We start from the raw sequence: 12,782 nt of genomic DNA on the forward strand, positions 1-12,782 counted from the left end.
TGTAGAGGTTACAAGTTTTTTAAGCATCAAGACAGAAAAAAAGAATTCACAGTTGTGTTTTTTCAGCCTCGTTATTAAATGGAGTAATATATACAGAGTAAAGTCGTCATCCATCTGTCGAAGGGCACATTTTTTTCAATTTCAAGATTGTCTTGTAGATGTACATTCTCTGTTCATACCTTACATGATTGAAGTGTGTAATGTGGAAAACTGAAACCACGCACTGCACATATTCGTAAAACCAAAGCAGAAAAAGTAACACAATGCTAGTAGTAGCAGATTTGTTTAATTCACCAATTCATATCAGGAGGAAGATTCACGTCAGAACACACATTATACACATAACCCTCACAGCAGAAGACACACCTGCACATGAACATCATCAACAATTTTTAAGCACATCACTGCAGTTAAATTAAAACCAAACAGGCGGATGGACAAAAAGAAATAAGTGTTTTGACATCTTGTGTTACAACCGTGTGTGTGAGAGTGTCAGACTGTAGCATATTGCTGGCTTTGACTTAGCGTTTAACCTTTTGTGAGCACTGGTTGTGAATGTTTAAATGTTTTAAATGCTTTATAAATGTTTTTCCATTGGCTCAGAGAGTCATGCTGATTAACAGAAAACATACACCACTGCATTAACTGTATCTGAGTATTGTGCATCGTCAAGTATGACACCTGAGAGCTGGTGGGTGCTGTGTGAACAATCCACCCCGTCACTGACCAGCCAGTAACAGACGTAAGTTAGGAACAGCTGTAAGAGGTACGTGTAAAGAATTATTACACCAAAGCATCCTTTTCACCCACAATACAACAGAGGCAAGGCAACAAAACAACACTAAACACAAACCGTTTACTGCAAACCACCGCTCACCTCATTTGAATGACAAAGGCAAGCTGTGGCTCTGATGATTGTGTGGGATACAGACCAATTAGTCCCTGAATCAACTCACTTCCCCTCATTAAAATCTAATGAATTTTGGTCGAGCAATGTACCAATTAAGACTCAAAATAAACACAAAAAAATACATATTTTAAAATGGAAAAAAAAAAGTACCAACACATTTTAAATAGGACAGTAGATAAAGTAAGCGCACTTTCCAGTTCTCCCAGTACACAATGCACCACAAATCTGCAGCCACATCCCAGCTACCAGCTGCTCCAACATGAGCAACCGTACGTAAACAGACCCATGCACTGAAAGCTTTTAAAGAAATCCCAAATTTATCAATGCCGACAAATGTTCAGTCCAGCAGCGCTTCAACCAAATACAAATAAAACAAAATTACTTTTTTTTTTTTTTTTAAATCTTTGGGTATTTCTGATACATTCTCTCATGCTAAAAACATCCCTAATGCCCATAAATGTTCATGAACACATTCAGGCTGCTGTTCAGAGTTGTATGCAATGGGTGTAATAATAAAACAAAACAGTTTGTATTTGTTCTTAAGACGTTCTTAAGTCGCGTTTTCCAGTCGAATAACGCATCTCTAAGTGTGAATCAGTTTAATGAATCAAAGGAAATTCCTAAAATCAAAAGCCTCATCTACTAAAAGTCACTTATACACAACTGGAAATCTGGTAAGTTTTCTTCACATTAATAATAGTTAAAACAAATACACACTCAGTTCAAATGGCTCTTGATTTGTATGCAGTTAAATAAAGAAACTGTCAGCCGCACATATAAATGTAACATTTCTCATAGCTGTTTCCACCATGACCTCAATTGACTTGAATAGATTTATTCTTCTGTTTGGCTGCTTCCACTGTGCTGTAAACACAAGAATTCTAGAGTGGGTTTGTGTGCAATAGTTTAAAGTTTAAAACAAACTGAAAAGCTGGCATCAAATTCAATACTTTGGGTGTGGCGACGCTTAAATCTGAACCACATGATTTATTATTTGAATCTCCCTTCTACCCGCCAAGTCATACAACTCTGAATCACAGCCTCACAGTCGCCATGACTCACCTGAAGTTAATCATCTACATTTTAAAAAAAAATCACATTGGTTTTTGCTCAGATTTCCTAAAAAGGTTCTGGGGCTACAACATTTTTTTTCCTGCATTATTGGTTTACAACCAAAAGCAGCAACACATAACAAGGGGACTAAATAAATACAAACTCAATAAAACATTCACAAAATGTAAAATCTAGGATATAAAGTGAAGAAGAGAGTGGATTTTTACCCACCAGGTACCAAATCATGGACTGAAATCAACATCGATTCATTTAGATATTAATAGGCCAGGGTAACAGGAACACCACAATTTAAATATGAATTCAGTTCCTTTGTTGAAGTGACAGAAATGATAGTGAGAGAAAATGGATGGATGGGTGAAGGGCAGGAACTAAAGAAAAAACTGAAATACTAGAGATAAGAGAGGGAGGAGGTTGGATGCCTCACTCTGGAGCACCGTTTGCTGTTCCTGCCATTCTCTCTTCGTCGCCTTGTTTGTTATGCTGCAGTCTGGCATAAGTCACTGCATCTCCCCTGAGAGAGAAAGAGAGAGAGAGAAAGGGAAGGCGGGATGCGAAGGAGGGACGGTAATTGAACGTAATGAGGAGGGAAAGGTGAGCGGAAACAAAGAAAATGCAGGTATGACAGGAGAAGATAGGAATGTTAAACACAATGTTATTTCAAAAGGTGACTTTGTCAAACATTAATGTGCATTAGTTAAAAAGGCTGATTAGAATTGTTACAACTGTCACACAAAACAAAAATCATATTAGCGGATTATAATGTATTTAATATGGGAGTCTGTTATAATAATTTTAGTGTTATGGGTGAGACATCATAAGATATTTTTAGAGTCAGAGCAATTAAAACGTCAACACATAAAAACAATACTTAAATAATGTAAAATTTGGTTTGGTTTTAAAATACTTTGATTTGTATTTATGTATTGTCACCTACAAAAATGACACTAATGAACCTATTGTAGTATTCTCTAGAAAAAAGTCTGTTACACAAGTATAATCAGACAGTCATACGCACTAAAAAATTGTTATCTGTAACTTAATAAAAATAGACAAAAGAAAAACATCACAATATATACTACAAATAATAAAACTTACATTTTAAAAGAGAACCACTGATTTGTCCCTGCTTGAGTAGTTTGATATACATGATTATAAGTTGACAACAACTACCAAACAGCTTACTTTTTGCCCAAGGAGGCGAGGCCGTACAAAACCCCTGTAGCAAAAGCGATGGCGTTACCAAACAAGGTCGTGAAGGAGAACTTCAAGGCTACGGGAAACAGAGCCATCCTGGAAAACCCAACAAGAGACAAAAACAACAGTGAGATCACAGCAAGTACATGCTGTAGATAAAACAACCTCATTCCCAAAAGTGTGTGAAATGTTTACAAACATGAGGAAACTCTCCGATTGTTCTTACCCGCAGTAGAAAAGGGCTTTCTGCCATGGTCTGAGCTTGTCTGCCCGGGCTGCGACTGCATTTGCAAACTCGACAAACTGGCAACAGAAGGGGACTTCACACAGGAAGAGGACGAAGGCAGTCAACCTGGAAACAGGAGTAGAGAAGAGAAACACAATGTCCTGAATCATCATGTGCATTTTCATCCTTAATTCTGTACAGCAGTGGTGTCAGTGATGGAGATGTGGACAGATCTAAACAGATGTTAAAGAGGAGAAACATCATGCTGCCACTGGGATCATTAAATGATGAGAAAATGACTTTGGTTGTATTGTAAGAACATTTCTATAGTGAAGCAGTTCAGTGAATTCAGAGCTAACTAATAATCATTTACTTTGATCTGAAACAAGAAAATATTCTTTATCAGGGAACTGGATATTATTAAAAAAAATGTAGCTAAGAGGTCCATTATGAATAGCCATTTCACAGGAAGTCTTCAATAGTAGTCTTGTTCAACTAACAGTCCCTTACAGCAAACATTTAAGTGTTATAATAATAATAATAATAATACGTTTAAATTAAAAGCGCCTTTCAGTTCACTCAAGGACACTTTACAAACAAGATGAATTAAAATCACACAATTAATTTGCTGTTGTTCATTATATATGACAATGAACAACAGCAAATAGTTTTTCTTTTACATTACATTCTGAAAACCCTTGATTAAAATCAACAACAAATCACTGCAGCCTTTGGCACCAAAATATTCTCTTCGACATTCGAGCAGCACTGTCGCTGTGGCTGCAAGGCTAAATGAGACTATTGCTGACTGTCCATGAAAGATAATAGTGTACATACAAATAAATAATCAAAATGAAACAAACTGTGTAAATAAATCATCTAATCTAACATATTATTATAATTAATATGGTAGGTTGACACATGTAACAGAGCAACACAACAAGTCCTGTTAAATTCATAGTCTGGTTTCACTAACCAACTAACACTTTTACTGTATAACCGTATTCTTAGAATGACACGAACAGTGTGACTTCACTTCCTTAATAATGTTGTTTATAAAGTATAACAAACAGTAATTTGACTTACACCATCCACACCCCAGCAGCAATGTTTAAAGGGTTCACAGTGACGCAGTTCCACACTCCTGCGATGGCACAGGCTGCAAGATTTAAAGAAAAGACAAATATCAGAACTGCATTCCGGAAAGTATATATCAGTATCACTAACAATGCAGACTGACACTTAACAAAAACAAAAACCTATTTTACACATTACTGTGAAATGATTTAGTTTTAGGAGGTCAGATTTGTCTTTTTGCAGACAATTTTCTGCTCTCATATTTATTCCGTGCACTTGCAAGTGTTTCCTTTAATTTGTTGTGTCACTTTAGATCTTCTCAACATACATATTAATTCAATAAACAAGCACCATCCTCTAAAAATACAATGCACACATGTTCACACAAGTACTTTTACATTGCGGTCAAAGAGCATGCTATATGTTTATTGGCTCGATGAGATTAACTCCTTTGGTATGATAACACATTTTTCTACATTAAATACCACAAAAGTCTTGGGGTTTGATACCCAGCACTGCTACTGTTTCAAAGGCAAACCACTAAAGCGAGAGATTGGTGATGATAAATATGTCTGAACCGTCTACAGTGCCACTAACAGTAGAGGAACTACGCAATGTATCATGCTCATTGAGACTATCCAGCCTCCTTAATAATACAGAGCCCATTGAATATGCAGTGGCCCAGGTGGTTAATGTGATACAGGCAGCAGTACTCTGGTGTCACTGTGACAGGGGGAGAGGCAGGGTGGCTGCAGTGTTGCAGGAAATCTGCAAACTGAGCAGTAAAAATCACCTTTCTCTCTCTCACGCTAGACTCTTCAGGGAAGATGTCACAGTACCTGCTGTGGCCAGTGTGTGCTCATCATATGATAATGTTTTAACATGGGAATGACAGGCTGTGGTGGCACTACTATTAAACCAGACAAACAGGCGGTGCCCTGCTGCAGTGATGGAGACAATAGGCTGAGGCAAATCTTTTGTTTAGCCTGATTGAGTAGATGAAATGAAGCGCGTACACCATCAAACACATGTTTAAGTGCAAAATGTGATGCTCTCACTCTTGAAAGCTGAAAAGTAGGGCTAACAAAAGATTGACTAATAGTTATTTATGAATGAATCACTCCTCAACTATTGTGATAGATTAATCAGAGTAGTTTTAATATATAAAGTAATATTTTGTGATTGTGGTTCCTAAAATGTAATTATATGATATTGTTTATTTGGTCCTCTGTGACAGTAGCATGAGCAACATTTTTTGGTTTGAGGACATTTTATGGACAAAACAACAAGAACAATAAACACATTAACTGATTTGTTTAATCAATTAATCAGGTCTGATCATAGCAAAGAGCACAAGCCCCACCATCACAGAAACCCGACTCAACAGTTGTATTCACATGTACAGCAAACATTTTTACCCAGTTGACATAAGAAATCGACTTTAAAATCTACTTACATATTCCTCCCAAAACCCCTGCTATTTTGCAGAGCCATCGGTACCACCATGTCATGCCATCATCCTCCGGGGTGGCTTTATTGGTCACTGCAGCCTCTTCAGAGCTCATTGTGTTTTTCTAGCTGTTGGCTAATGTCAGTATTTACAGATGCCAGCCCAAATCCACCCAACAATGGCTTTGTTAAGTTAGCTAGTCTCAACAAACCAACTATTAGTTTCTCACGAACAAGCCTTACAGTAATGTCAACCGCACTAAAAACCCTTAAAGTGTTATTTAAATCAAGTATCTCTTTTGTCTCTTTCTGATATTCCCAGCAGCTTCGCACCGTCAGTCAGCGCCAGCTAACAGGCTAGCTGATGCTAAGAAGCACCGCAGCATCTGTGCAGCACACCTTTAACAAAACTGTACAATAACTACAGCAAGGCTCGTCTCGCTTCCTGTTAATTAATGACCTCACACTTTTATAAAAGCAATTTGTTTGATCCCCGAGTCTTCTTTATGCCGTTCGCCTCCCTGGCTGCTCGTCAAACATGAGCGGTGCATTGTGGGATACATTTCATGTGCGTCACGGTTTGTTTACATCAGGAGCAGCTGTGAGGCAGCAGTTTCCGCATCACAATAGTGTCTTAAATCCCGGAGCTGTCTCACTTTAACCGACTTTAAAACCATCGATAAGTCAAATAATATAAATTATAATTGATTCTAGTTATTCATTCAAAATGTAAAAAATTAAAGCGAATCAACTACAACAAGTCTTCTGTAGTTCAATTGTACATTTATCCTTTATCTAATGACCCAGTGTAATATTTCTATATAACAACCTGGACGAAAGAAAAACTTAACCTTAAAGATAATGTAAGCTGCAACAAAGGGGTATATTGTTATTTCCGATCACAATATCTCACAATTACCCTGCATTTTGTGAGCATAAAAAATATTTATATATAAATTATTAAATGCAAATGTGACATTAGAATACACCAATTTAACTGATTCCATTTGTGTTGCAAGTCATGCAAATTAAATGCATAATTCAAGTTTGAAACATTTGCATTATGTCATGCTTTTGAATGTAATTGTAATATTTGAAAGGCAAAAAATGAAGGTCAATACCATAGAGGTTAAATGATATTCACAAACTGAAGTAAAACAAATGACATACTCCCATTATTAAATATCCAACTCAGCTTTAATCACTCATTCACACTTTCATAAACAACATACTTCCAAAATCACCTGTCACCTGCACAAGATCCTTATCAAGAGATGTCTCATTGGCTTGATGGGGACTAAAAAAAATCAAACAAACAAGAGGTAGGTAATTGAAGTATTTTAACAAAGTCACAAAGTGACCAGCTTCAACTCTTGAAACAGTCTTTCTCATTCTGACAGCAACATCGAATGTAGGGGCCTATGAGTCCTTCGACTGAACCGCCTTTCCTCCGTTATTGGTGCTGGTTTCCTCTTCCCTGAGGGTGTGTGGCAAAGCATGTCGTCAAGGGTCTGCCGAGTCACCTGACCAGCTTGTTCAAGTTGAGCCACTATCTGTTTCACTTCCATCAGATGTGGTCCACCCTCACTCCGCAAACACAGCAAATCCAGCTATGAAAGAGGTCACAAGAGATTAGAGTCCACTCTTTCACACCAGTTTTTTCATCCCAATTTCTGTTGCTATTATTTCATGACCATTCTGATCAACAAAGTATCATCATTTAAATTACTGCATCTCAGCTATCTCATCATTGCTTGACTTATTGTTGCGAGAATAAGTAGCTTTTGTGTTACTGGGCAAATATTTGGGGATGAAACTTACCACCTCCTGTGAAAATTCAAGTTTCTTGACAAAAGCAGGGCTTCTAGGCAGCAAGGATGCAGTCAGCGTATAAATGGCATCTGGTACTGCTCCTGACATGGTTAGTGTCAAAATCTAAATCACAATAAAACAAACACACAAACAAACAAAACGATTAACAACTGAACCCTCACAGCAAAACATGGATAACACAGTTATTTGGCGCATTCTTACGTTTAGATTTTGGAATAATCTGTTGTCTGTGCTCATAATTTGTGAAAACAGTGACTTTGCATTTTCGATGTCATTCTAGAACAATAAAGAAAGAGAAAACAGATGATGGTGAAACAGTGCTCACAACTTAATGCATGACCAAATGATAACAGAGCAAGATATAACTGACCTGCTTGAGTGCTAATGCTATAGCAAAGCCATAAGCTCGTCTGGGGATGGATCCGTTGGTTTGTCCCTCCTCTATTAGAGAAGTGCAGATTCTGTAGGACTCAGTTGTGTTCTAACCAACATAAAAACAGGATATCAGTCACGAATGAACACCTTTTTACTAAAACTTCAAGTCAAATCATTGAAAGGTTACCAGTTTATAGCAGGTGCCAGCTGCCAGTATATGTGTCTCTTTGTTGAATGGTATATTTTGGTTCCTCATGGTTCTTAACACCTCTAGAGCATCTGCAACAGCCAGTGATTGCAATATTATACTTGTACTAACAGTAATAATAGAACAAAGATAAGAACAAAAGCAACAAACATGCGGGCCAACTCAAGAAGATTCATCTCTCACTTACTTTCATGCGAGCCTTTCATGAATAACATGTCTACGGTGATGTTAAAGGATGTTGCATCGTTAAAAAACCCTTTCATTTGCTGTGGAAGAAAATGTCATTATTTGTATTAATTTCTCACAAATTTGACATAATTTAACACACTTTGTCCATAGCCGAAGAAATGGCTGCTGTTATATCTTACCTTATCTGTAAGCACAGCAAAAGCCATGTCCTCCAAACCCAGCTCATAGCACAGTCTCACAAAGATGGGACCAAATCTGAACTCTCCAAAAGCAACGTTTTGGTTCTCAGCATGATACCTGTGGGTGTAAAGTAAAAGGATCACGTTCACAGCATTGCGAAACTTGACTTAGTTGAAGACACATATTTTGTTGGTGTGTGTTTTGTGTTGGTTCTTTTTATCGTGGGAAAAGTCACATGCTCTTGCACAGATTATTTGGTACATTACCTGTAGATGGCATCTCTGGCTACCACCATGTCGTCTGCAGACTGGCACAGGTGAAGGAGAAGCTTCAACTCATCTCTCAGCATCAGATCCTTTTTTTGTAGCTTCTCGTTGAACAGCTCAACAAAGTTTCCTTTAAAACAAAGACAAAAATTGTATTGTGGCTTCAAACATCTTACTGCAGTTTAGTGATGGTAACAAGAACTATTCCACCTTGTGATCCCTTAGCAAGGTGAGCGACAGCCAGCTTCCTCTGCTGAAAGTCTTGTAGTTTGATAACATCTTCTGACAACAGATGCCTTTTAGCTGCAGAGACAATACATTTTAGATGCCAGTTATTACACAAATGCAGCTGTTTTGAGGTATTACAAAATGTGGTGGTACAATTCCTGGTCAATTTCATCACTGTCTAGAAAACCACCTGAAATGAATGAAAATCTAGTTATTTTAAGATAGATGCTCTTTAGACAGACTCCTGGATATAAGCGTGGATCACTAATAAATGATTGATTTGGCTGGATCTGGCTGTTAGGGCAAATAACAGAACATCAATACTAATGGTTGTATTTGATTGATTAGATTAGATTAGTTGTAACTTTATTAATCCCTCGTTTATAGTATATTCTAACAAAAATAATCATATATTATTTAGCAGATATATTGAAGGTGTATCTTAATATAGATATATTCTGCATTGTAGAATATAAAAAGTAAGTATATATTAGCAATATTATCTTACATTACATTATGGCAGACATTACATTAAGCATGTGACATAATACAAATGTCATACAGCATAGCACTGCATCACAAATAATTTCAATAGTGTCAAGGACAAACATAGAAAACCCAAATACAACCAGGTATACAGCACATTATAATGCAAGACGATGACACCTTTAAAGTGACTGTAGAGTAGTTTTGTACACATGTAGGTTCGTCACAAGTTGCTAACGTAGCTTCTCCCTGTCCCTGTAACGCAGTCACTTTAAATAAACATTTGTGTCTCAGACAAGACAACGTGTGAAAGAGTTGACACCGTTTTACCTCCTTCGCTGCTTTCAATCCATCCTGGCTGCGCCACATTTAAAAAAGCAGCTTTAGAACGTTGGCGTAGTAACAAACGACAACATTTTCCAACTCCCGTCAGCGCCATACTTGCCTGTACCATGTCATTGAAAACGAAGGGGAGGTTTTGAAACGTATAAAGTTTTAAAACACGAACGTATGTATACTATAATCAGCTACAGTTAAAACGAAAATTTTAAATGTACATTTCAATGTAACATTTTAATCGAACCAACACTACATATCTGATTATTAATTATTAAATGTGTGGTACGCTGTTCTCAGTTGGTATCATCCAACATGGCAGCACCATGGAGGTACCGCAGGTCATTTATCAATCTTCATAATATTAAATTAAAATTACCACATGTTTTTAATCATTTCCATTACTTATTCTTTTTAATATATTTTTTCTTTATTTTTGTCTTCCCCTAAAACATGATTAGCATTATATTTCTGATCAACACTGCTGGTTTAGAAAAAGGCGTTCATATTGTGACCAGCAGATGGTGCTGTCTCATCGCAGTTTTAACAGAATAAGTTTGGCGCTCACTTGTTTATGACTCATTTCAGTATTGTCTGGCTGAAAAAAAGCTATTTTATTTTACTTCTTAGTATTATTATTGTTATTATTATTATTAGTAGTATTAGTATTATTATTACTGACAATAACATTGAAAAAATTGAAAAGTTTAATAACATTTATGATCATACCGCAGTGAGGTGAGGGGTAGACAAAAATACACCTGTCTTAATAATTTAGTCCCATACACGACATCCCTCAATGTGGTCATGGATATGACCAAAACCTCTGTCATGGAGTTATGACTCACTGTTGTTTCACACCAAATCAGTTTCAGCTTTCTGTATCTAACTGCATAAAATCTTGTGTGTAAAGTGATAATTAAAAGCATTTCTGCCAAAGAATTTGATGCTCATCAGTCAATGTTTTTGGTTCTAATTTCAAGTGGAAAGACATGTAAGCCAACATTTCCATTGATAGTAAGAGACAGTTCTCAGTGAGAAATACACACTGCCACCAGTTGGTGAACCCAGTGGCCTATAAACCATTATATAATCGAGGACTTGCACCCTCAGAGAAGAGTGCTGCTGCATTTGCTCTTTATTCATTCGAGGTTCAACCTTTTACTGGAAAAAAATTGTTTTGGTTTTTTGAATTGAAAAACTTTTCAATAGGTTTATAAACACATGTGGGGATCAGGTTCATTATTATTATTTTTGTTCTTTCTGCACACATGATTTACTACTGGGATGTGAATTATCACCCTATAACCTGCCTGTATGTAGACGAATGAATGTGGAAACAGAATTGCTAGACATGCAGGCATCTTGAGGAGTAAGGTGTTTATTGTTAAACAAACAGCTATCGTGGATCGTCTTGCTTGGAGAAAATAGGGCTGGGACAGGGAGGATCCCGACTGTTGCCCTGGCAACAAGATCTCAGCCCATCCAGCTGAGATTGCATGCTCAGCCAATCAGACACGGGCCCTTGGATAATTTATGGTATCCTACAAGGTGTTTGTGCCTCTTAGGGTTTCTCTCTTCCTCTGTGCGAATGAATGTTTACCTATAAAATGCGATGTTTCCTGCATACTGTATAGCACACCTATAGATACAGGTTGAGACTTTAGTGTGTGTTAAGCTGCTGCTGCTCAGATAATGCTGGACTGTTTGTAGTTGGTCTGTTTTTAGCACTCAGACTCTGATTTCCCTTGCCAAACTTAAGCCTTCTTTGATTTGTCCCTGCGTGCCCTTCCTTTTGGTTTTGGAAAGAGCCTGGGGTGTCCCATCATCATAAATGAATGTCCCTGCTGAAACAGTTTTGGCACAGAAAAAAACCAGCTGGTGCTGATTTCTGTGTCAGCCAGTGAGCCACAGTTATAAAAGCACTGTCCTTGAAAGACAATTAAATAGGTTAGCTTCCATCTTTTGCCAGACTTATGACATCCATTTATATGCAGGCCTCTTTACTCAGCGACTGATTTTCCACTAAATCATAAACGTCTGTGCCTCCAAATTGGGTTGGGAAAAGAAGTATGGATGCTCTCTCATTTGCATGACCTGTGTACTGTAAAGTAATATAAAAGCCTTCCACTTACAAGTATGCGATACATTTGCTCTCAGAGTCTGGTTCACCAGCTGAGTGTCCACATGCTGAGAGACATCAAACGTATGTACTTGTGGTCTCCCACTGTACAACAAAAGGATATTGAAATGTGGAGCCATGTCATCTTATCTTGGGGCATCTGCTCTGGGGAGCTAAATATGTTTTAAATTATTATTTGTGCTCATATCTGTCTGGCATATTTCATATTCTAGGTATCATATTAAACCATTTAACTTGTTATGAGCTGCATATATTCTACTCAGTTGGCTTTTATTGTTTACCGTTTAGACTGTTTTTTAAAATACATTTCTCCTTTGCATTTGAGGCAATGGCAAAGTTTCAGCGCTGATGCTTCACAGTCCTGGTTTCAAGCGAGTGCCAACTGCAGCCATTATATATTATACTGTTGCACATGTTTTTTATCTTGGAACCCACAACAAAGGGCATGCATGTTACGCATTACGACAATATTCTTATTATAGAGTTATCCCACAGTCGATGAGTTGTAGCTGCCCAGGATACTTTTAAATAGCTGGGATGAGATGCAGGAGGCAAATTAAGTCCGTGAATTATTCCAAAAAAGAGTACTTTTCATTGTCTCTGTCGAC

General features: G+C 37.4%; 2 protein-coding genes across 2 annotated transcripts; both read right to left on the reverse strand.

The window, feature by feature from the left end:
• Positions 1-267: 267 nt before the first annotated feature.
• On the reverse strand, positions 268-6,500 carry cacfd1 (calcium channel flower domain containing 1). Its single transcript, XM_044012950.1, has 5 exons — positions 5,938-6,500; positions 4,491-4,563; positions 3,405-3,530; positions 3,167-3,274; positions 268-2,495 (listed from the first exon to the last, which is right to left on the reverse strand). The coding sequence occupies exons 1-5, from the start codon at positions 6,044-6,046 to the stop codon at positions 2,405-2,407; spliced, it is 507 nt and encodes a 168-aa protein (XP_043868885.1). The 5' UTR covers positions 6,047-6,500; the 3' UTR covers positions 268-2,404.
• A 608-nt stretch (positions 6,501-7,108) lies between these two features.
• On the reverse strand, positions 7,109-10,156 carry ptcd2 (pentatricopeptide repeat domain 2). Its single transcript, XM_044053657.1, has 10 exons — positions 10,026-10,156; positions 9,192-9,284; positions 8,982-9,111; positions 8,715-8,832; positions 8,534-8,612; positions 8,326-8,417; positions 8,134-8,244; positions 7,965-8,039; positions 7,752-7,865; positions 7,109-7,540 (listed from the first exon to the last, which is right to left on the reverse strand). Exons 1-10 carry the CDS (start codon positions 10,147-10,149, stop codon positions 7,319-7,321), a joined length of 1,158 nt encoding a protein of 385 aa, XP_043909592.1. The 5' UTR covers positions 10,150-10,156; the 3' UTR covers positions 7,109-7,318.
• Between the last annotated feature and the right edge of the window lie 2,626 nt (positions 10,157-12,782).

The sequence above is a fragment of the Solea senegalensis genome, linkage group LG21 (assembly GCF_019176455.1).
Source record: "Solea senegalensis isolate Sse05_10M linkage group LG21, IFAPA_SoseM_1, whole genome shotgun sequence".
Classification (NCBI taxonomy): domain Eukaryota; kingdom Metazoa; phylum Chordata; class Actinopteri; order Pleuronectiformes; family Soleidae; genus Solea; species Solea senegalensis.

Coding starts and splice junctions, on each gene's coding strand:
- ptcd2 (XM_044053657.1), bottom strand. CDS start 10,149: ATGGTACAGGCAAGTATGGCGCTGACGGGAGTTGGAAAATGTTGTCGT. Junction 8,418..8,533: donor CATGAAAGGCTCGCATGAAA/GTAAGTGAGAGA, acceptor TGGCTGTTGCAG/ATGCTCTAGAGGTGTTAAGA. Junction 7,866..7,964: donor GATTATTCCAAAATCTAAAC/GTAAGAATGCGC, acceptor ATTGTGATTTAG/ATTTTGACACTAACCATGTC.
- cacfd1 (XM_044012950.1), bottom strand. CDS start 6,046: ATGAGCTCTGAAGAGGCTGCAGTGACCAATAAAGCCACCCCGGAGGAT. Junction 3,531..4,490: donor GCTGCTGGGGTGTGGATGGT/GTAAGTCAAATT, acceptor TCCTGTTTCCAG/GTTGACTGCCTTCGTCCTCT. Junction 2,496..3,166: donor CTCGCCTCCTTGGGCAAAAA/GTAAGCTGTTTG, acceptor TTTCTCTCTCAG/GGGAGATGCAGTGACTTATG.